This window comes from Pituophis catenifer, unplaced genomic scaffold (assembly GCF_029215685.1).
Source record: "Pituophis catenifer annectens isolate HBS135680 unplaced genomic scaffold, rPitCat1.0.hap2 SCAF_2, whole genome shotgun sequence".
NCBI classification, from domain to species: Eukaryota; Metazoa; Chordata; class Lepidosauria; order Squamata; family Colubridae; genus Pituophis; species Pituophis catenifer.
In genome coordinates, this window is record NW_027256882.1 from 39,787,172 (window position 1) to 39,811,828 (window position 24,657).

A 24,657-nucleotide genomic window follows, 5' to 3' on the forward strand; every position below is an offset into this window, starting at 1 on the left:
AGTCGGTGGACCTGGAAAAAGTTACAACCAATAAGAGATTATTCCAATACTGTATAAACCCACCTTATAGGTTCTCCTGCTTGAGCAGGAGGCTGGACTAGAAGACCTCCAAGATCTCTTCCAGCTTCTATTCTATTCTATTCTATTCTATTCTATTCTATTCTATTCTATTCTATTCTATTCTATTCTATTCTATTCTATTCTATTCTACTCTACTCTACTCTACTCTACTCTACTCTACTCTCTGAGGGGCTGTCAAGAGAAGAGGGGATTGGCCTATTCTCCAAAGCACCTGAGGTAAAATAACGGATGAAGCTTATTTATTTATTTATTTATTTATTTATTTGTTTAAATTTCTATACCGCCCTTCTCCAAATAGGACTCAGGGCGGTGCACAGCCTAAGTAAAAACAAAGCATACAAAATTTAAAAAACAGTATTAAAATAATTAGATATTCTGGCCGTAAATTAAAACAACCCAATTTAAAACCAATTTAAAATTTAGCTCAAGCCAGCCCAGCTAGTTGAAATAAATAAGTTTTCAGGGCCCGACGAAAAATCCGGAGGTCTGTTATTATACGTAACTCCGGGGGAAGGTTATTCCAGAGGGTGGGCGCCGTCACAGAGAAGGCTCTCCCCCTGGGGGTCGCCAGCCGACATTGTCTGGCGGACGGCACCCTGAGGAGGCCCACTCTGTGCGAGCGTACTGGCCGGTGGGAGGCTATTGGTGGCAGTAGGCGGTCTCGTAAGTACCCCGGCCCTAAGCCATGGAGCGCTTTAAAGGTGGTCACCAACACCTTGAAGCGCACCCGGAAGACCACCGGGAGCCAGTGCAGCTCGCGCAGGAGAGGTGTCACATGGGAGCGCCTCGTCGCCCCCATAATCCCCCGCGCGGCCGCATTCTGGACCAGCTGGAGCCTCCGGGTGCACCCCAGGGGGAGCCCCATGTAGAGAGCGTTGCAGTAGTCCAGGCGGGAAGTGACTAGTGCCTGAGTGACTGTGCGTAGAGAGTCCCGATCTAGAAAGGGGCGCAACTGGCGTATCAGGCGAACCTGATAAAAAGCCCCCCTGGCCACGGCCGTCAAATGGTCTTCTAAAGACAGCCTCTTATCAAAGAGAGATCCAACCTAGAATTAAGGAGAAATTTCCTGTCAGTGAGAACAGTTTAATTAGTGAACAACTTGCCTCCAGAAGTTGTGGGAAGAGATTGAACAGCCATTTGTCTGTCATTGTATATAGGATGTTCTGCTTAAGCAAGAAGTGGATTAGAAGTCCTCCAAGGTCCCTTCCAACTCTGATATTCTGTAACTCTGTAAACTTAAAAATGTTTTTTATCTTTCCAGAATTTTGTCCCATTGTATGAAATGAGATTTATTGCCATTTTTAAAAGTTCAGTTGTTTATCCTGCTAGCCAGCCAACCTCTCTATTTTAGTCTCTGGCTTCTGGATGTAATTTATACATTTATTTAATATCCTGCCTTTATTATTTTTATAAACAACTCAAGGGGACGAACATATGTAATACTCCTTCCTCCTCCTATTTTCCCCACAACAACAACTCTGTGTGGTGAGTTAGGCTGAGAGAAAATAACCAGCCCAAAATCCCCCAGCTGGTTTTTATGGCTAAGGCAGAACTAGAATTCATGGTTTCTGCTTCCTAGTCTGGTGCCTTAACCACTAGACCAAACTCTCCCTCCCTCCCACCCACCCACCCTCCCTTTAATAATTGCTAGATATACAGAAAAAACTTAAACTAAGCAAAGGACATGTAGATAATCAAGGAAAGTGTTCTCTGTTAAACAGAAATGACATTTAACAAATGTAATCCCCTCCCAAGAACAATAGGGACTGGATTAACTTTCACCTTTTTCTTAACTTCCCTTTTAAAAAAAAACCTTAGTGCCAATATGCAGAGTAAAATAAAAGAAAAATAAGTATATTACCTTTCTTTCCTTCAATGGCTGGCAAGGGATGGTCTCTTCTTTTAGAACTATTTAATTTTTTGGTAGTAGCAAGATTTATAGTCTTCGCAAGAGGAAGTGACAGGTCTTCAAAATTTCATCAAACAGCCAGTCTGATACAATTGTGTAACTGGTTTTACTAAACCAGCCTCCAAGTTAGTAAATAATTTTTGCCCAAGTGAGATAGGAGATCAGCTTATTCCTTAGTTACAATCATCAGTAGTGAATTGGTGCTTGAAGTTGCCCATAGGATAGTTAGCTGAGAGGTGTTTTTAGCCGGATCCAGACATGGAGGTAGACATTTCTGTTCTTTACTTCTCAACCTGTTTCTGTAAGCTTAGTTGCAGGTGTTTACCGCAACTCCTGAGGAAGAAATCAGGTGTCTGGATTGGGAAAGTATTTGGAAGGAGTTGTGGGTGGCCCACCTCCTATACAACAGAATGAATCATCCCAGGATACTGTATGGTGATGAGCCCCTAAATGACTCAGAACTAAATTGTTCAAGAAGGTGCATTGAAATAAAACGTTCTGTATAGCTTTGGAGCAGTGGTGAAATCCAATTTTTTTTACTACCAGTTCTGTGGGCATGGCTTGGTGGGCGTGGCTTGGTGGGCGTGGCAGGGGAAGGATATTGCAAAATCTCCATTTCCGTCCCACTCTGGGGCCAGCCAGAGGTGGTATTTGCCAGTTCTCCGAACTGCTCAAAATTTTCACTACCGGTTCTCCAGAACCTGTCAGAACCTGCTGGATTTCACCCCTGCTTTGGAGCCCCTTTGAAGGCAATCAGGCTCTTCTCCTTCCATTAGTAATGAGTGTCAATATTTCATTGGGAACTAAATGTTTGGGTTTCACTCATTTTGTTTCCATCTCTCCAAGTCCAAGTTGCACACCAACTCTGAAGACCAAGTTTTAAAGTAAGAGGGAAAAACAGACCGATCGATTTTAGAATGGAGGTGTTTATTGTGGTTCCACATAGTTACCTATGTCCCACCCATATTGTTAGTCAACTCACTTTCTTGACCTGGAAGGAAGAAGCAGGGGAAGAGAGAATTAGAAGGAGAGACAACCAGCAGTGATATAGTTTAACAGCTGATTTCCCACAGAGGCCATTAGGGGGTAGCTCACAAACTAACATTCTAAGGTCCATTTTATAATTTAGGTCACTGTTATTGTGCCTTTTGTAACAGAAACCCAAAGTGACCTACTTATTGCTCCCTCCTCCTGTCACAATAATCCTGTGAGGTAGTTTGGCCTGAGAGATAATGAATGGCTCAAAGTTCTCCAAGGAACTTCCATGATTGAGAGGGGACTAGAACCTGGTTTTCTTGTTCCCCGTCCAACATCTTCCCTGGACTATATAATCGTGTTAGTTTTTTTGTTGTTGTTGTTTTTTGTAAATAAGTTTTATTAGAATTTTTCTTTCATCTTAAATATTTTATGAACAGAGTGTTGACCAGGTCACGTCATACATCTTATACATAATCATCTTTATAATCTATTCTAATCTTCCCATTTTTTCCATATTTATCTTTTTTATATAATCCTTTATCACAAATTAATCATTTTTCACCATATCTTATTATTTCAACTTCTGCCATGTTGGTCTCTTTTCAAATCTATTTTACATCATATCTCTGTTTCCAATTTCAGCCATAATATTCTCTTTCCATATTTCTTTATCTTATCTTATTTTCTTCTTGGTACATAAACAATATCACTATCCACCCTTAATTCCTAATCTCTTACAATAACATCAATTAATCATCTTATTTCTCCATTTTAACATTTCAACTTCGTCTCTTAATTTAAATTGTCTTCAAAATTAAACCAAACTGCCATTTCACATTTCATCTGCTATTCTGTTTTACTATGAGCAATATATATCATCATATTCACATTTTACATAAAAACTGTTTAACTTGGTTGACCATCCACAATTAATAATATTAATACAATTCCCTTAAATCTATAACATATACCTTATTTTCCTTCCTCTTTTCCACTAATCTTCCCTTCTTTAACCATTTTCCTTGGTCTCTCCAAAATTCCAATTCTTGGTAATTTTCTCCTTTTATCCCATTCTCTTAACTTCTACTTCTTTTTTTTCTTTTTATATGTATTGTATCTTTTCTTCTGAATCCTTTTTCTCACTTTTAAGTATATTTTTCGAATAGTTCTCCCCAAGTTTTCTCCTAATCTCTTCCCACTATTTCCCTCTTTACCCTTTGATTTATTCTTTTTTGGGGGACATTTCCCCCATCCAGTCTTTTTGTGCCACTGTAAATCCCAGTGATATCATCTCACTGCTTTTTGTCTAAAATTCCTTTTCCTTCAGTATTATTTTCTTGCTCCTTATTTATGCTCTATTTTACCACCTTCTCTCCTATTTTCTGCTCTGTGTATTCCAGCAAAATTTCTGACTTTTTATTACCTTTTAGAGATGCACAAATATTTTTAAACATCTCAATTAATTCCTCATAATCCAAAATTCCATATTGCCAATTTAACCAATCCTTAAAACTTTTAAATTATATCACATTTAATTAGAACTTAAAATCCATATAGTCTCTTTTTATTTTCAAATTCTGATGTCCAATTCAAATATTTGTCCAGTCCACTCCAAGTTGAAAATTTATTATTTTCCACAGTCATAGAAAATCGAAACCAAGCCATGTAGAAAGACAAACACTCCCAAAAAGTTCTCAGTTTCCAAATTATCTTTTCTGGTAGTCAAGGTCACAGCTGTACATTCTCTTCTATCTTCCACCAAGTACTCTCCACCAGCAGATGCCTCTCTTAAATCCACAGTACTCTTAAGCCAATTAATTGTCAAAACTGTCAAAAATACTTTAAATCCACATAAAAAATACTGTTCCTTGGGTTCTTTTCTTTTATTAATTTTTTGTTTCTCCAAATACAATTGTAAATGCAAAAACTTTCTTGGGCTTTGATGCTTTAGCCTCCGCTTTGTCCTTCTCCCTCCATGGAATTTCCCAATTAGCCAATTAGCCACATATTTCAGCTCCAGGACACCTTTTAATGTCCAAATTCAAAATTTTCTTTTACCTGTGAGTTGGTCAATCACTCACCTGGTTCCAGCACTCTGCTCCTGCACAAAAGCTTAGTCCAGTTGCCCCAGCTTCAGAGCGGTTATTTTGCAATGTCCGCCACCCCCCGCCGCTGGTCCAAAAAGCTGTCTCCGACCTATCGAGGAACTTTCCCGTACCTCTTGGTTGTCTGAAATGCCTCTCCTTCTTCACCATCCCTACAGGACGCTTCCAGTCCGAAGACCCCCCCTGACAGCAGTTTGTCTGGCTGGATTTTCACCGAGCTCATCGGAGCCCACTATTTTTCCAGCCAGTCTCACTGTGACGCTTCCGGTCTCTCGACAATATAATCATTCTGTTTGACTATCCTGCTCATGGAATTTGTCTAATTTGTTTTAAAGCCATCTGTGCCGATGGCCTTCAACTTATAACCAATGAATTCTATACAACATTGGAAAATGTTGGGGGTTTTTCCTTAAATTCATGAATAAACATGAATGAAGAGTGAACACAATTGCAGCAGTGCATCTGTACCAGCCAAGCAGATTCCACAGTGTGTCTGGGCAGATGTCTGTTTTCTCAGCAAGAGGCTCCATGAAAGTTGGAACTTGATAGGAGCAAAGAAATAGTTAGAGATGGTGAGGATTTTAAAGTTCCTATGATTGATTATGAGAGTCTGGGAACACTTTAACTGTATTTGGACACCTATGAGAAGAACAGGAGGAAAAAGAACCAAGGGCTTTTGCTGACTATGGTGTAAATACACCTCACAGAAGCAATGAGTGATTAATGTATAGAATTGTGTCAGGAAATTCCATATACAATGGCAATAATTGTCTAACACACTTCGTCAAGTTAATTAGGGGAACAAAACAACAATGAGTCTACTCCTGACTTACTTGATTTTGGGTTTCCCAGAGAAGGCAGGAAAAAGTGATTTTTGTCCCCAGATTCCAAATTATAGAGGAGATCTCAGTTTCATCTACTCTTTGCCCACCAAAATGTAGTTTCAAGACTTATAGATCTCATCAATTGGCATTATTCCTAATGGGTGAATTCCAGATGGTCTTGATGAGTCATGCTAAGACAGAGTTTTATAATTATAATTTATTGCTCAAAACACATGGTTGGTTTTCCACAACTTGCTAAAAATGAGCCATGATTTTACCCCTTTTTCTTTGTTAGATAATGTTAGATAATTGGCCAGTGGGCTCAATTATTTCTTCTCTTTTGGCCAAGGAGTAATAGTCATAAGCACTGAAAGAGGAATTCAGCAAATGCCTTGCCGAGCCCCTACATTCAGAAGTTAGAAAGAACATGCAGTAGATGGTCCTCAGAAAGTGAAGTGAGCACTGTGTGAAGACTTAAAAGGCATCTAAGATGCTTCCATAGTGATCTGACTCATGGAAGTACATTGGTGTGGTCCTCTCTTAAAACATCCCCTTTCTTTTAAAAATATCCATTTTCCCCTGTGTTTTAATCTCTGTGGATCTGTTGTTTTTTGTTACTTGAATATTTATCCCTTAAATATTTGACTGTGGTTAGCTGGCCAGGGATGGCATTGGGAGACATGAGGAAGGTGAGATAGAAGGAGACCTTTGATTTAGAAGACTTCAGCAACAGAGAGGTCAATGCCTGGAATGCTCTACCCGACTCCGTTGTTACATCCTCTAACCCCCATAGCTTCAACTTTAAACTGTCTACCGTGGACCTCACCCTATTCCTAAGAGGTCCGTAAAGGCGGCGTGCATAAGCGCACCAGCGTGCCTACCGTCCCTGTCCTACTGTCCCCATTTATTTGTACTCATTAACTGTGCTTATCTCCATGTTTATACTTATACCTTTTATCTTGTACATGTTTGACAAACTAAATAAATAAAAATAAAAATAAATAAAATAAAATTTTATTAAGAAAATGAGAGAGAGAGAGATGAGATGATAGTGTGTGTGTGTGTGTGTGTGTGTGTGTGTGTGTGTGTGAGAGAGAGAGAGAGAGAGAGAGAGAGAGAGAGAGAGAGAGAGAGAGAGAGAGATGATAGATAGATAGATAGATAGATAGATAGATAGATAGATAGATAGAAGATTTTATTAAGAAAATTTTTATGACTGCCCAATTCACTCGCAGTGATTTGGAACAGATTATAAAAATAAAATCCCAATAAAACCCCCAGATATAAATACACAGATAGAAAGACAAATAAACAGATACATAGATAGATAGGAAGATAGGATAGATAGGAAGACAGGCAGACAAGTAGATTAAATCTTCAATTTCTTTGTTACCGTGTACATTGTAATGTGTTACTGCTTGATCTTTCATTAAGTTTGTCTTTTTGACGTCTGCTTGCTGTTTTTAATGATACTTTTCTCAGGTGTCCTTCTCATGTTATCTGTTTCAGTGCTGACAGAAGTTCTCCTTCTGACATTACAGGCAGAGCAGGGCTGGGTTTACTGCACGTTAGAGCATTTGAAATAGTTTCTATTACCAGTTAAAGAGATCGGCTCCAGAGATGTATTCAGCAGGTTCTGACCAGTTCTGGAGGAACTGGTTAGGTAGCAGAAATTTTGAGTAGTTTGGGGAACTGGTAAATACCACCTCTGACTGCCCCTGCCCCCGCTACAACATAAAAATATCATCCTTACAAACAATTATAGACAGCATCTCAATCAGTTAAAATCATTTCGTGCTTACAATTTTCCAGATCTCATCATATAACAATTATTCTTTACTTAAACTGAAGATAAATATTTAAACATTTCATATATGCTATCTCATCTCCATACTTTTTTGTCAAACCATTGATAAAATATCTCCCATATCAAATAATATTGTTTATCTTCCTGTTCTCTTATTTCAAATGTCAATCTACTCATTTCAGCACAGTCCAACATTTTCATAATAATTTCTTCATCAGTAATTATCTTCTCTCCTTTCCAGTTTTTGGCAAATACAATTCTGGCCACAGTTAAAATGTTCACAATTTAGTATTGTAATTCTTTATTCAATATCTCTGGTAAATAAGTAAATTATTTTCTATAGCTTAGTTATTCTATAGATGTTTCATCTCAACCACTCAAAATCCCTTTGCTGGTCAGTAAATATCAGCTCATACCGGAGATTTTTTCAGATGTTTTCCATAGTTTAATTGAACAATGATTTTACATGATTTACTTGCTTCCTTGCTTGATTTATTTATCATTTTTGCTGTAATTATAGAAGATTTTTGTTGGCTCATCATACTAGCTAAAACTCAATAATCAATCAAACAAACAAAATCCTACAAATACCTTAAACCAGTGGTGAAATGTAAAATTTGTTACTACTGGTTCTGTGGGCGTGGCTTGGTGGATGTGGCCAACTTTTTTTTTCCTTTTAAAAGTATTTTTTCTACAACCTCTTAGAGGTTGTAAAAAAATGCTTTTAAAAGGCTCTGACGATCCCAGCTGAGCCGTGCGATCATCAGAGGCTTTTTTTAAAAAACTTTTAAAAGCATTTTTTTGGACGAAGAGTTTGTAGAAAAAATGCTTTTAAAAGTTGTTGAGTGACCACACACACAAAGGTTGAAGATATATGTGGTAACTTTATTGTCTTACATAGTGACATTATAGTTTGTTACTTTCAAATTACAGTGTACTTGGCAGAATATCATTGGCTCACAGAATCTTCCAGGTAACTTAAATCATAGGTTAATCATTACTGCTTTGCTTAAGCACTTATAATATTTAGCTATAATTAAAATCTAACACTCATCCCACTTCCTCTCCTCCTGTTCCTCTTGTTTACAGAGTTAGGGTCTTATCTTCTAATGTCATTTCCTGGCGCTTATGTGCAAGTAACCTTCCGTATCTGAGGTTTGCCATCCAAGATAGGAAAATCCCTGCACATATGCAGACTACAGATTACTACAAAAATAAAAAAAAAGACTCTGATGATCACGCGGCTCAGCTTGGCATGGGGGGGGGCGCAGGGGATTTTTGCTACCAGTTCTACAAACCGCCCGCCGCCATCACTACGAGATCGGGCGATCCGGTCTGAACCGGGAGCATTTCACCCCTACCTTAAACAGTTTCTGAGTTTGGGCGACACACTAAGCCATAACCTAACCACATAGGTTTGGATTCACCCAACATTTAGTGATAAAATGTGGTTGGCTGACACATTAAAACTGAATTGGCTCTAATGTGTTATATGAACATGATTGTTGTGTGAGGAATGTCTTTTGTATGTGGTTGCTTGGATCACATTGTGAAAAATGCTGACTTTTCAATGAATTTTCTTTCTGATGACATGTTAAGAAATACACGGATGCTACACACAGATTGGCACACAGGTTGATTTAGGTGGTTTTCACTCATGGGCATCAGCTACTAACTGATGGGAACAAAAATGATGGACCATGGCATAGCATCATAAACCTTACCCTCTCATATATGGTCTTCACAGTCAGCAGCACTCACTTTTGCCTGCTGAAACATTTCTTCCCTTACAACTTAAGGATGTGTAAGTGACAGTATTTGCATCACACTGTCACAACTCATGTTTCACCATGAGCCTTCTCCTTTACCGAAGCCTGTGCAATAACTGCCATAGCAAAACAAATCTTGGGAAACATCTGGTCAAACCACATCTGTTTACTCTAAAATTGTCCATTCCAGCCTTTCCCAATCTTCAGGTATACAAACACGACAACTCTCCAAATACTCAACAAAGGGGGATGCTACATTGACCTTCTGTGATTCACAATTCGCAGCACAGGAGGACAATAGAGTCTATGGAAGTGCTCTCCCGGCCTTTCAGCAAATGAAGGATCCAATCCAGGGGTGAAACCCAGCAGGTTCTGACAGGTTCTGGAGAACTGGTAGCGGAAATTTTGAGTAGTTCGGAGAACCGGCAAATACCACATCTGGCTGGCCCCAGAGTGGGGTGAGAATAGAGATTTTGCAATATCCTTCTCCCAGGAGTGGGGAGGGAATGGGGATTTTGCAGTATCCTTCCCCTGCCACGCCCACCACACCAAGCCCACCAAGCCACACCACACCATGCCCACCAAGCCACGCCCACAGAACCAGTAGTAAAAAAATGTGGATTTCACCATTGGTCTGACCTAAGCATAATACAATTAATTATCTGCTACAATGTCAATGAATACTTCAGCTTCAACCACAACAATTCACGAGCACATAATAGATACAAACTTATGGTAAACGGCGCCAAACTTGATTGCAGAAAATACGACTTTAGTAACAGAGTTGTTAATTCGTGGAATGCTCTGCCTAACTCTGTGGTTTCTTCCCCAAACCCCCAAAACTTTAATCTTAGACTGTCTACTGTCGACCTCACCCCATTCCTAAGAGGTCTGTAAAGGGCGTGCATAAGCGCACCAGCATGCCTACCGTCCCTGTCCTAATATTCCCTTTTATTTGTATCCATTTCATGTATATGTAATTATGTTTATACTTATATCTGTTATCTAATACATGCTTGATGAAATAAATAAATGAAATGAAATGAAATGAAATGAAATTCAATGGTGAAAAAAGTAAGATTCTACACTGAGGCAAGAAAACCAAAATGTACAGGTACAGTACAGGGGTGGGTTCTACTTATCTTTACTACCGGTTCGGAATGAGATCTTTGCTCATGCGTGCTCCTTGCTTCTGTGCATGCACAGATCACCGATGACGACATGCGGGGCAGTGGGCAGGGCCTCTCACCGGTTTTACTACCAATTCTTGCAAACTGGTCTGAACCGGGGGCAACCTACCACTGGTACAGTATATGTCCGTGATGGTGAACCTATCAGGCCCGAAAATCAGCTGGCAAAGTTCTAGGTTGTCTAAGCTCAAAATTTCAAGTCTGGTGGCATAAGGTACTCTGTTGCAGGTAGAGGAGTGGAGGACTCTTCTCGTGAAATATCTCTGGACTCATATGATTGTATTAATGTCCAATATGCAATGTGGGTTCCAGACAGATGAGCTGTATTCAAGAATTTGAATCTGAAAATGGCCCATTTGACAACTTCCAGTCCCACCGGAAGTTGGCAAAGGGGCTGTTTCTGGCCTCTGGAGGGCCTCCAGAGGATGTGCGGAAGGCCGTTTTCACCCTCCCCAGACTCCTAGAGAGGCTTCCCCACCACCACCCCGAGGCCCTCTGGAGGCAGGAAACAGCCTGTTTCCCTACTTCAGGTGGGCCCAGAAGGCCCGAAAGCCAGTTGGCCGGTTCGTGCATGTGCACTGGAGCTGAGCTCGCATGCCCACTGATATGGCTACACATGCCACCTGTCGCACGCATGTCATAGGTTCACCATCAAACCTGCCCATTTATTAGATTTAAGGAGCTCAGCCCTATGAAAAACCTGTGTGTGTCATTAGGTTATAGCAAAATTTGGCAGAATTTCTGTTTCCTTCATTTTTCCATATTGTATCAAGTTCTTAAATTGTTGTTGTAAGGTCTGGCTATGTGCTTAAGCCAACAATGAGCCAAAAGAACTGAAGCGGAGGCTTGTGAGAAAGAATCAGCGTTCAATTTTAATCAAAAGTGAAAAGCTGGGTAAACATATACAAAAAGAGACATGTAAGGAAAGGCCACACCTCAGAGAAGATATGGCATCCTTTTTATACTGTTAGAAACACCAGTTAAGTCCCCAATTCCGGCCTCCTAATTTAGGTTTGTATCCAATAGCGGAAATTTTGAGTAGTTCGGAGAACCGGTAGTAAAAATTGTGACTGGCCCCGCCCCCATCTATTCTCTACCTCCCAAATCCCAGCTGATCGGGAGAAAATGGGGATTTTGCAGTAACTTTCCCTGGATTGGGGAGGGAGTGGAGATTTTACAGTATCCTTTCCCTGGAGTGGGGAGGGAATGAGGATTTTGCAGTAACCTTCCCCTGGATTTGGGAGGGAATGGAGATTTTGCAGTATCCTTCACATGCCACGCCCACCAAGCCATGCCCACAGAACCGGGTTTTTTTGAAACCCACCACTGGTACCAGGCTTTGGATGGCAGGAGAAAAACAGGAATAAGACTGATGTGGATTCAAATTGATGGCAGGAACATATGTTTCACAAATTCCAGATACTTTACAGAGGCCTAATACAGCATATGTTTGTTACAGGAAGTTACTTACAAGAAATACAAATACAAAGGCATAATGTAGCATATATGTGTTACAGGAAACAAATGTTTACAGAATAACAAGTTTCTACTAATTATAGTATTCCAGTATATTATATTCTACTATTATTTATCATATCCTTATTACTATTTCCCTTCATTGTGAAAATAAAAGGATTTTTATCCTAAGAAGTCAAACAGTATTTATTAAGAGGTTCTTTTTTGAGGGAGCTGGATTAATTAAAAGCCTGTCTCAAATCAAGATATAACAAATTACTCCTAGCAATTTATTATTTTAACAGCAAAAGTGATGTGGGTTTTAGTTGTCTCCTTATTTGTCTTCCAAGTTCCCACCAGTCAGTCCCTGAAAGGACAATGGATGCTTCTGGAAGGTTCTCTGGTGCAGCTTGTCATCATTGGCCCAGGCTTTAAAGAGAAGTCTTGATTGATTCCTGAGAGAAATAAACACAGAACCGTTATTCTGAAGCCAACAAAATTGTAGCTAGGTTTGCAAATGGTGCCTTTGAGATATGGATGCCATTTTCAAAGAGGTTCAACCTATGTGGCAGCCCTTCATAGTAGGCCAGTTCTAGGCCAGAGGCAAAGCAGAGATTCCAGGATGATCTTCTCTGTAGTAAGGTACAATAAGAGAATTTTATTTATTTTTGTTTATTACATGTATCTCACCTTTATTATTTTTACAAATATCCCAAGGTGGAAAACATACCCCACACTCCTTCCTCCTCCTATTTTCCCAACAACAACAACCCTGTGAGGTGAGTTGGGCTGAGAGAGAGTGCCTAGTCTAAAGTCAGCGTATTTATTATAAGGGGAACACAGAGTACCTTAGATGGGTTCTTGAGATTAAGGCGTCAGGCTAAAAGTTACCAGACTGTAAACTCTATTCGTACCTTTCAGGCTTTCATGGCTTAGGTAGGATTAGAACTCACAATCTCCTGATGTCTAGCCTGGTGCCTTAATCTTAACCTTAAAGGTCCACCTAAGGTGCTCTGTATTCCCCTTATGCTAAACATGGAGGGGTTTGTCGAATCAAAATGCAGGACCCAAAGCAGGTAATCAAGGCTTGCTGCAGTATTTACTGTTAACAGTGTGCAGTGGAGAAATTCCCTTGAGAAAATAGTGGGAGGAACTCTTGCAGAGAAAAGGATGCTGTCAGGCTTGTCCCAGCTTGGATGTTCAGGAAAGAAAAACCCTCAAATCCATTTGTAGCAAAAAGGATACTTTTACTAAAGTCAAGTGGTTACAGCGCAAGAAAAGCTGGATTTGAGTATTCCTGTGCAAAGCCTGCCTTTTCCCCTTCTCCCAGGTCCTCCCATCTTGACCAGTCTTAAGACTCCAATAATATTAGTTTTGGTAACAGCTTTAACGTTTGGTGCCTCTTTGGTGGAGTTTCACATTCCATTCTCATGCTCATATTATTGGATCAACACCTCTGGTTCTGTCATCCTGACATCCCCCTTCCCTGCATCCCCATTCTCCCTCCCCCTCACTGCATTTTATCACAAGATGCCAGTGAAGCGAAGTAGGCTGAAGTCATTACGATGGCAGACCTGACAGATTCACTCATATTTATACATTTCAAAATGCAGGGGGATTTTTATGCATGCATACACATTGGTAATTAATAACCTAACTGATCTCAAGTTACTTCCTGCCCTTCTGTTACCTAGAGAGGACAATGGTCTTCGTTAGAAGAAATATTTGCATCTTGAGATTCAGGGGTGCCTATGGGAATGTTCTGATAATGTTTATCACTGGGCTACAAGGACACAATCCCAGTGTCTCCATTTGTCTATTAAATAGTCCCATTCATATGAAAACTGATTTCCCCCACAGGCTGAATTTCATTCTCATGCTTTCTCTTTCTCTTTTTCAGCACTGCATAATCTTCTCTGTAAGTTACTCTTGGTGGCTCATTGCTTCCTTCCCTATGCCCAAGATCTGTATTTGTTTATGCTGAGATCGAGAGGTTTCTCCAGGTTCCTCTTCCACAAAGGCCATTGGCATCAGCTTGGAGAGCTTCCATTTCGCACAGTGAAGCTGAGCCACAAAAGTGCTACTTAAAAATGGTTTGAAATGCCGATGTGAAATTACTATTTAGAAAGAAGTCTAATCCCCTTCTGAAATCATCCAACTTGATCCCAATTGTCAGCCGTTACTACAACCAAGCACTGAATTCCTACCTGATGTCTTCTTCCTAGTCCAATGAAACAGAATCACCTTTGGACTGCTCTGCAGAACAAATAAAAACAAAATATCAAGATAAGGTGTACATCTTATCACTAAAGAATCTGAATCTAGAAGTAGGATTCTTCGGATTCCATGATGCATGGCATAATATATATATTTATTAAATATATATCAAAACGTTATTGTTCGTCACATGGTCAGCCAGATGTTTAGACTGGATTTGACATTTTTGTCTACCTACTCTGTCCTTCCAAAAAAACTGGGATGGGCAGATTTTTTTGATGGTATTTTTTTTTTTTAATTTGATTTATATGCCGCCCTTCTCCGGAGACTCAGGGCGGTTTACAGTGCGTTAAGCAATAGCCTTCATACTTTTGTATATTTATACAAAGTCAGCTTATTGCCCCCACAAACTGGGTCCTCATTTAACCTACCTTAGAAAGGATGGAAGGCTGAGTCAACCTTGAGCCTTGGAGAGATTCGAACCAGCAGTAAATTGCAGGCAGCTGTGTTAATAACAGGGTGCTTTAAACCACTGTAGTACCAAGGCTGATAAAGTTATCATTGCAGGATTTAAGCTATTCCAAATAAAGCTGCCTTTTGCAATTGACTGAGAGGGATTTTGTCAATGACGATGGTGGTCAAGAAGTGATCCAGATGTTTTGGGATTCGTTATTGTTTTTGTTGTTGTTATATTTATGTGAGCAACTAAGGCTTACTTAGAGGACATTACTAGAAACCCAACTCTTGGGACGTCATGAAATACGTTTGCTCTACAAAATTTATCACTAGCATTACAAATTTGAATTCAAATGAGTATGTTTCAGCAAAGAGTGGCAATAAAATCAATTTTTAGAGATTGCTCTATGAGTGAGATGGGCAATCTCTATATTTGATATATAAATGATTTTTAAAAACATCTTTTTCATCAACCGCTACTCCCTTCCAAAGGCAGAACTAATAGTTGAACTTACGTGTCTCTTCAGCCTTTGAAAAAAGGCTCTTTAAAAAATCGCAGTGCTCTATCACCCTTTCCTGGAATGGCTCAGTATTAAGAAGGAAGAAATTCTGCTCTGTGGCATTATAGAGTGGCCACTCATCCTTGCTGGCTGCTGACCCAGTGGGATTCCTAAGGAGGAAGAAAAGGACATTGATGGAAACTAATCAAGGGGAGAAACAACCTAGAAATAAGGAGAAATTTCCTGACAGTGAGAACAATTGATCAATGGAACAGCTTTGCCTTCAGAAACTCTGAGTGCTTCATAGCTGGAGGTTTTTAAGAAGAGATTGGAGAGCCACTTGTCCAGAGTGGAATAGGGTCTCCTGCTTGAGCAGGAGGTTGGACTAGAAGACCTCCAAGGTCCCTTCCATCTCTGTTATTCTGATGTAGCTCTTTTCCAAAGAGACTGGTTTTGACTTGAGAAACTACAACCAAGGGGAACTCCCAAAGGGGACTTTGAGGGAGGGGTGGAGTTTGGCTTGGTGGAATCTCTTGTGTCTCCTCCTTGCTGATCCAAACCCAGGTAAGCTCCTCATAGACTCCTGGATCTCAATCCATCCCCCCATTCCTCACACCCTGGGCACCCTCCATCCTGTGAGTTTCCCCTTCACTACTTAACTCCCTTGAAAGCCTTTGCTCGTTCTCTTAATGGTAGAGTAATGCTCTGTTTCTTATCTCCCTTTCGCTTCCTTTATTCCACTTGGAGAAATAATGTACCCGGGAATATGTGTGATACCACTGAACTCATAAAAGAACAATTATCTATAAGTGACATTATTAAGAATCCTTAAAGATTTCAGGGCTGTTTCCAGTACAGGTCATCCTTGACTTTCAACTATTCACTTAACGTCCATTCAAGGCTAAAATGGAACTGAAAAAAGTGACTTACAACTGGTCCTTGCACTTACAACTATTCCAGCATCCTCATGGTCACGTGATAAAAATTTGGCTGCTTGGCAACTGGCATGTATTTCCAATGGCTGCAATGTCCCAGGGTCACATGATCGCCATTTGCAACCTTCCCAGCTGATTTTCAACAAGCAAAGTCAGTGAAGGAAACTGGATTAACATAATCATATATTGTACTTAAAAATTGCAGTTATTTGCTTAATAACTGTGGTAAGAAAGGTTTTAAAATTGGGTATGTGTCAGGTTTCGGTGTTATCTCAAATAAATTTCATTCTCAAACGCAAAGTCTTTGATGAATCTTTTCTTTTATTTAAGAATAAACTACGTCATTCCTGAACTCATCTGCAGCCAGCACTGGCACCCCCTTCCAAAACCCTCCCTTTCTGCTCATTATTTCCCAGTGTCTCATTGGCCATCATCTAGATCCATCTCTTCATCCCAAGCTCTTTGCAGTCACAGGAATTTCCCCCCTTCCTCCATCACCTAGGTGACTTTATCTGCCGGGCTAAAGGAAAGTAGGTGAAGGTTCATCCCAGCATTATAACAAGGCTTCTCTCATTCATATCAGCGCTGGGGGAAAATCATAAGTTGGAACGCTGACATCCAGCCCCTCTCCCTTCATTTCTCCAACGCGGCCTGCCTCAAAAGAAAAAGAAACACAACAAGTTAAGTATCGGTATCCCCTTGGGTGTGTGTCCCCCCCCCGGCTTGCCCGGGTGGTCTGCATGGAATTTTGCTATAAGGCGGTCAGCTTGGATGTTTGAGCTCTTCACCCAGGAAGCCTCTGACAACGGGTAACCCTTCCATTTAATTAAGTATTGGAGGCAACCCCTGTGCCATCTTGAATCAAGAATTCGCTGCACTTCATAGTGAGTTTGGCCCCCAACAACCAGGGGCCCGGGGGGGTCACATGGCATCGGCCTTAAAGTAGACCCCACTACAGGCTTCAGAAGGCTGCTGTGGAAAATGGGGTGTATCGTCCCTAGGAGCCGGGGCAACTGCAGTTGTACTGTAACCGGGTTGATTATTTTTACTATAGGGAACGGTCCTATAAATTTTGGGCCCAATTTCCTGCTCGGGAGTCTAAGTCTCAAATACTTGGTGGAGAGGTAGACCTTCTCTCCCACTTGAAATGGTCTTTGGGGAGTTCGGTGCTTGTCTGCTTGTTTCTTATAGGATTGGGCCGCCTTGGCCAGTGCCCTCTTAACATTCTCCCAGGTTTCTCTCAACATTGCCATCCAGTCGGTCAAGCTGACTGAGGAAGGGGGCTCCCTCGGTTACTTTGGCATGGGGACAAAATCCATACCACTCACTACTTTGAACAGGGTTAACCCCGTGCTACTGTGGACAGCATTATTATACGCGACCTCCGCAAAAGATAGGTGGTCTGCCCAATTGGACTGCTGGTAGTCGACGTAGCATCTTAAATATTGCTCTATCATAGCATTCAGTCTCTCCCCCCCCCATTGGTGCTCGGGTGAAACGTTGAGCTGAGACCTTGGAACAACCCTATGGATCGTAGGAACTCCCTCCAGAACTTTGCTGTGAACTGGACCCCTCGGTTAGAGATGATTCTCCTGGGGACTCCATGCAGGCAGTAAATGTGTTTCAGGAACAGTTTGTTTGTTTGTTTTTTATTGAAAAGTTTTATAAGAAATACAAACAATTTTCTCCCCCCCCCACCCTTTCCCCCTCCCCAATAATAGAAAATATACATTTTCTTATACATAATAAATCCTACATATACATGTTTCCCTTAAAGAAAGCATTAAAATAAAACATTTTAATTACATTCGGAGTTGCTCTTCTTCTCTTCCTTCCCTCATTCCACAACAAACCTTCTTCTCCTCCTTTCTTTCCCTTCCCTCCCTCCTCTTCTCTCCTACTTTCTCCTACCTCCTCTCCTACCTCATACTACTTCCTTTTCCTTTCCCCCACTTCTCTCTTCTTTTCCCCCTTCTCACCTTCACTCCTACTCCTGTCCCCTTCCCTTTCTCCTCTCCTTTCTTCCATTCCTCTCCCTCCCTCTCCTCTTCCTACCCTCTCCTCCTCTCTCCTTTCTAACTTCTTTGCTGTGAAATATTCTCCTCCTTTAGTATCTGAGCAACTCCTGTATTCTAATCGTAGATACTTTCTTCTGTTAAAACATTTCTCTATTCACCACTTTTTCCCCACCCCAACCCTTATCCCACCCACCCCCCGACTTCCCAGAGCAAAAACAGGGTATAGCATCTAACAAACATATGCTAAAATAAACTAACTAATTATAAAGTTCAAAACTCCCACACGTTCTTTAACTCCCCTTGCTCCAATTCATCAACCTCCCTTTTATAAATTCTCACAACCAATTAAGTTAAATTCATTCTTCCTAATTATAAAAAAACTTTTCCTTGATGTATAATCCAATACTTTAACAGTATTACAAACAGTAAAAATCATGAATAAATTCCATTTCCATACCCTCAAACATCATTCTTTTGAACATTACTCCCTAATGAAATTCTGAATTTAACATTAATCCTCTTTCCTTCAGAAAAATTGGGCATCTTGAAATCTTACACATTTTATCTCGTATATCTTTTAAAATAATATAATCTTATGTTAAACATTCTAAAAATCTCTTAATACCATTAAAACACATATTTGCCAAATGCAAATTTCAAAATCTACAGGAAGATATCTTTCAGATTTTCAATTAACCATTTTAATACCTCTAACTTTTTAAAAAGCAGCCCTTTTACTTATCCAAAACTAATTATCATTTTGTAATAGGATTCTGAATTTAACATCAATCCTCTTTGCTTCAAAAAGTTGGGCATCCTGAAAGCTTGCACAATTTATCTCATATATCTTTTAAAATAATATAATCTTATGTTAAACATTTTAAAAATCTCTTAATACCATTAAAACACATATTTGCCAAATGCAAATTTCAAAATCTACAGGAAGATATCTTTCTTAATCTTCTGTTCTTCTCTTCTTTCTATATTTTTCCAATCCTTTTTTTTAATAAATTCTTTCAACAGTCCCCCCAATTTTATTTTTGAAAATTTTAAAATGTTGATTTGAGGTTGATGTTTCTGAAATACTCGCTCTCTTCTTGAGGTCACGTTTTCTAATTTGAAATCCCCATTTCGACTCTTCTTGCTTGTATAATCATTCAGTCCATTCCTTTGTCCATATAGCCAAAATTTGTTGCCATAAAGGTTGTCAGCTTGCAATAAAGAGTCTGTTTGTTGCTTTTCTATCAATTGAATGGAAACGTCCGCCAAAACCATTGTTTCAACTGTGCCAGCCTGCCTTTCAATCCTGACAGCCTCTTGCTTTTCCAAAAACAAACTCCTCTGAGTAATTTCCTGCTGGCCATCCAACAACTGCTTATGTTTTCCCAAGCTGTTTTTTGAAAAAGCTCTTTCAATTGTATCCAGAAGAGCAGAATTAAAAAAGTCTAGAGATTTTTGAAAAACCTGAACAGTCACAGCTTGAGAATTTGCTGATCCCGCCAACAACTGCTTATGATTTTCCAAGCTGTTTTTTGAAAAAGCTCTTTCAATTGTATCCAAGAGAGCAGAATTAAAGGAGTCTAAGAGTTCTTGAAAAACATGAACAGTCACAGCTTGAGAATTTGCTGATTCACCAGCCCTGATGTCAGCCATATTTCAGCCACTTTGTATTCATCCAGCTATCAGGACAACAATTCCAACTATTTTCCACACAGTATAAAAGCAAGCTTTTAATTAAAGTCAGTACTAAATTCTTTTCCTCGATACCAAATTCTTTTCCTGGACGCTTCCACTTTAAAACTTTCTCTTAAGGCAGTGTTTCCCAAACTTGACCCTTTGAAGATGTATGGACTTCAACTCCCAGAATTCCTCAACCAGGCATACTGGTTGGGGAATTCTGGGAATTGAAGTCCATGCATCTTAAAATAGCCAAGTTTGGGAAACACTGTCTTAAGGTGTAATCCAGTAGCTGTATCACTGTTGCAAACATTAACAAGCATTAACAAGCACTTTCCCTAGTAGCTTCCTCCTCCCGCTCTCAGACGCCATTTTCTGCATTTTAAAACGGAGTTAAAGTATTACTTGCAATTTTTTCCTTTTTTCTCCTGATTTGCTCTGTCTGCAATCAAAGTAAAGATGTTAAAAGTCCCCCCAGTTGTTTTCAGCAGATTTTGGTCGCGGCTTCTAGCTCCCTGGTCCGGAGCAGCTTGACAGGCTTCAATAGGGAGCCCACACCCTTCGCGCCCCAGGATTTCTCCTAGTGCACTTAGGGGGCTCTACCTCCACCTGTCAGCTCTTCTCTCTCCCCTTTGCCCGGGGAGAGGGTTTTTTCGCCACCAGACAGTTGTTTTTCAGCTGTTCTGGTGGCATTTACGGTGCCGGGGATCGGGCGCTAGTGAAAGAGCGTCAGCAAAGCTCATGGAGCCAACAGGAAGTCAGTTTCAGGAACAGTTTGGATAACTGGCAGGCTGAGGGCAGTCTGCTGCAAGGAATGAAGTGTGCCTGTTCGGAGAATAAGTCTATTACAGTCCAAATCACTGTATTTCCACTACTCCTCGGTAGGTCTACTATGAAGTCCATCGCAATCTCCTCCCATGGTCTTGTCGGTTCAGCTACTGGTTGCAACAGTCCAGGAGGGCACCCTGGTCTTTTCTTCATCGTGGCACAAATGGTGCAACTTTTTACATAACTGTCTACGTCCTTTCTCATGTGGGGCCACCAGAACTGCTTTCGTACTAGGTGCAGAGTCTTTAGGAACCCGAAGTGTCCCACTGGTTTAATGTTGTGGCTCCTCTTGAGGATCAGGGTGCGTAGAGTCTGTGGGACATAGAGCTTTGTCCCCTTCCATGCTAGGTCATCTCTTTTCATCAAGAGATGTTGATTGTCTCGGAACCAGGGGTCTGTCACTGTTTCATTTTTGAGTCTTGTAGTTAAATCACTTGCAGGTTGGCCCTGCTGGTCGCATCGTTGTCGTCTGGTGACCACCTAACCCGCTGCTTGGGTGGAGGGGATGATGGCATTCACTACCTGCTCCCGCTCACTGTTGTATTGGGGCATCCGGGAGAGGTTGTCAGCCAGGAAGTTCTTCCCCCCTGGGATGTGCTTAAGCTCGAAGTTGAAATGATTGAAGTATTGAGCCCACCGGACTTGCCTGGGCAACAATTTCCGTGGGGTTCTGAGGGCCTCCAGGTTTTTATGATCAGTCCAGACTTCGAACGGTCTCTGGCCTCCCTCTAGTAGGTGCTGCCAGGTCAACAACGCCCATCTCACTGCAAACACTTCCTTCTCCCACGCCGCCCATTGCCTCTCCGTGTTGGTGAGCTTGCGGGAGGTGTAGGCGCAAGGTTGTAGATTACCTTGGCTGTTCTTTTGGAGCAGCACGGCCCCCACTGCCACATCGCTTGCGTCTGCTTGGATGACGAAGGGCTGCTCAGGGTCAGGATGCTTTAAGACAGGTTCTTTTGCAAACATCTTTTTTAGTGTCTCGAATGCCTGTTGGCAGGTCAGGTCCCACTGTAGGGGTTGTCCTGGGCGGGGTTTCGTCATCGGACTTCCTGTCTTTAGGAGGTCTGTCAGAGGTTTGGCAATTCTTGCGAATGAGGGGATGAATTGTCTGTAGAAGTTTGCGAACCCTAGGAAGCTTTGCAGTTGTCTGCGGGTGCGAGGGGGCTGCCACTGTAGAACTGATTGGACTTTGGCTGGGTCCATCTCTATTCCCTCGTTTGATACTCGGTAGCCTAGGTAATCTAGTCGTGATTGGTGGAACTCGCATTTTGACAGTTTGACATACAGGTTCGCCCTTAGCAGTTTTTCTAGGACTTGGCGGACGAGGGCTATGTGTTCGTCTATGGTCTCCGTGTAGATGAGAATATCGTCCAGGTAGACGAGGACCCCTTTGTAAAGGTGCTCATGTAGGACTTCTTTATCAGCTGCATGAACACTGCCGGGGCTCCTTGCAGTCCAAAGGGCATTACCTTGAACTGGAAACTCCCCAGGGGGCAGTTGAATGCGGTTTTCAACTCATCTCCTTTCCTGATGTGTATTCGGTAGTAAGCTTCTCGAAGGTCTAGTTTGGTGAACACTTTTCCTTTAGCCAGGTGGGCTAGTATGTCCTTCATGAGGGGCAGGGGATATAAGTTGTGTATGCAAACTGCATTGATATCACTAAAATCAACCACCAGGCGCATAGAGCCGTCTTTCTTCTCTTTAAAAAAGACCGGTGCCGCTACCCGTGGTTTAGTTGGCTCAATGAAACCCCTTCGTAAATTCTTGTCTATGTAGTTCCGCATTTCCTGCATTTCACGGGAAAATCATAAGTTGGAACGCTGACAGTATGATTTACTTAACAACGATCTTGCTTAGCAAAAGAAATTCTAGTCCCATGTAAATCATGAACTACTTGTATTAACACAACCTGTAAACATATGCAAAGGAATAGCATGCATTACTTTATGGCTTCATTGCTTTAGATATAAAGTGCATTTGTTGAATGGAAAGGCTTTCTTTAGATTTAAAATACAAATTTTTGAAATAAAGTGAACTACTTACCCAGTTCTGGCAAACTCTGCCCAGTAGTGCATCATCTTATGGCTCAGTCTGGCTTCAGCCTCTGTGTATGTTTGATTGAAAGGCAGCGTAGATTCAAGGGTTCCAAAAACAAAAGGAATCTCAGCACCGTGAGTTGCTCCAATCCATTCAGGCCAAACTGACCATGAAGGGCGATGTGCGAATAAATAGGCATATACAGGACTCCCAGTTTTCCTGATATTTCCTGCAGCTTCCCTTATTGGGCATGCAAATATCCGATCTGTATAGAAGTGGGACAGAGCAGAGCGGTATTGTGCTGGGCCGTGATTTCCTCCACTGTACTTCAGTGCAATAGTCTGAATAAAATCTTCAGTTGCATTTGGCACCAACATTCTTATCCCTTTCAGAAGCTGCTCCTGGTTGATGAGATTGTGGGTGATGTTAGGGAAAACAAAGTGGACAAATGCGGCTGCTTCATCAGAGGTTTCACCTATGAGGACAGGTTTGGCCTGAATTTGCCCCTCCTCCATGAGCTTTTCTGGATCACCAAGCAAAAACTCCCTATCTACGGTCGGCCTGAAGGGAATATTCAAAAGGATGCCACCTTTTAAGAACAGAGCTATTTCATGCCGAATAAGTTCAGAAACATTTTTTGATTGCAGGCAATGCACGATGCTGATATTATTGTCCTTGGAACAACCTAGCAGATGAACAAATTCCAGGGATTTTTGTTTGGCTTCCTCAGGAGACCTCCAAGCATAGAAGGCATTGGCTGTACCGCTCTGGATCACGGCTTGGGCAAAAAGGTCCTGGCTTTTTGGTGCAAGAAGATGGAAATTCACACAAGATCCTCCAGCACTGTGGCCAAAAATGGTCACCCGAGAAGGATCTCCCCCAAAGGCAGCTGCATTCTCTTTTACCCACTTCAGGGCCAGCTGTTGGTCCCATAAGCCTAGGTTCCCTGGAGCAGCTGGTGGCAAGTACAGAAAGCCCAGGGCTCCCAAGCGATAATTGATGGTGACCACAATGACGTTCTCAGCGGCAGCCAAAGGTGCCCCATTTAACACGTCCACAGAAGATGTGCCCATTAAAAAACTCCCTCCGTGTATCCAGACCAAAACAGGGACTGGTGAAGAAGGTTGTGGGTGTGGTACCCAGATGTTGAGGGAAAGGCAATCTTCTGACAGTGGTGTTTTAGGAGACCATATATCTGCTTCAGGGACATCCCGCAAAATAAATTGAGGGCAGGAATTGCCAAAACTGGTGGCTTCCAATGTTTGCTTCCATGGCTGATGTGGAAGAGGTTTCTGGAAACGCAACTTCCCCAGTGGAGGCTTAGCATAAGGAATGCCTAGATAGGCTGTCACAGACCCAATGCCAGCTAGGAACTGCTTGCCCTTAATGGGGCCACTGCTGGTTCTGACCACTGTGTCTCCTTTAGACACAGAACTGGAGGCTAATGGAAAGGGAAGGAGGAGGAGGAGGCAGCCCAAGAGAGACGGGCATAGCAGACAAGGCATTGCAACAGTAGGACGAGTCGGTGGACCTGGAAAAAGTTACAACCAATAAGAGATTATTCCAATACTGTATAAGCCCACCTTATAGGTTCTCCTGCTTGAGCAGGGGGCTGGACTAGAAGACCTCCCAGGTCCCTTCCAGCTCTATTCTGTTCTATTCCATTCCATTCCATTCATTCCATTCCATTCCATTCCATTCCATTCCATTCTATTCTATTTTATTCTATTCTATTCTCTGAGGGGCTATCAAGAGAAGAGGGGATTGGCTTATTCTCCAAAGCCCCTGAGGGCAGATAATGGATGGAAGCTTATTAAAGAGAGATCCAACCTAGAATTAAGGAGAAATTTCCTGTCAGTGAGAACAATTTA

At 41.4% G+C, this 24,657-nt stretch overlaps 1 protein-coding gene across 1 annotated transcript; it reads right to left on the bottom strand.

Annotated features, from left to right (window-relative positions):
- Nucleotides 1-12,506: 12,506 nt before the first annotated feature.
- On the bottom strand, nucleotides 12,507-24,306 carry LOC139309395 (cholinesterase-like). The gene is made up of 4 exons (XM_070933457.1): nucleotides 22,793-24,306; nucleotides 15,307-15,461; nucleotides 14,326-14,374; nucleotides 12,507-12,573 (listed from the first exon to the last, which is right to left on the bottom strand). Exons 1-3 carry the CDS (start codon nucleotides 24,289-24,291, stop codon nucleotides 14,340-14,342), a joined length of 1,689 nt encoding a protein of 562 aa, XP_070789558.1. The 5' UTR covers nucleotides 24,292-24,306; the 3' UTR covers nucleotides 12,507-12,573; nucleotides 14,326-14,339.
- Nucleotides 24,307-24,657: the final 351 nt, after the last annotated feature.

Bases quoted from the DNA above. Each gene is read 5' to 3' on its own strand.
- LOC139309395 (XM_070933457.1), bottom strand. From the start codon at position 24,291: ATGCCTTGTCTGCTATGCCCGTCTCTCTTGGGCTGCCTCCTCCTCCTC. The intron at 15,462-22,792 runs GTAAGTAGTTCA...CTTCCTCCTTAG, and splicing joins GCAGAGTTTGCCAGAACTGG to GAATCCCACTGGGTCAGCAG. The intron at 14,375-15,306 runs GTAAGTTCAACT...TTTGTTCTGCAG, and splicing joins TTCAAAGGCTGAAGAGACAC to AGCAGTCCAAAGGTGATTCT.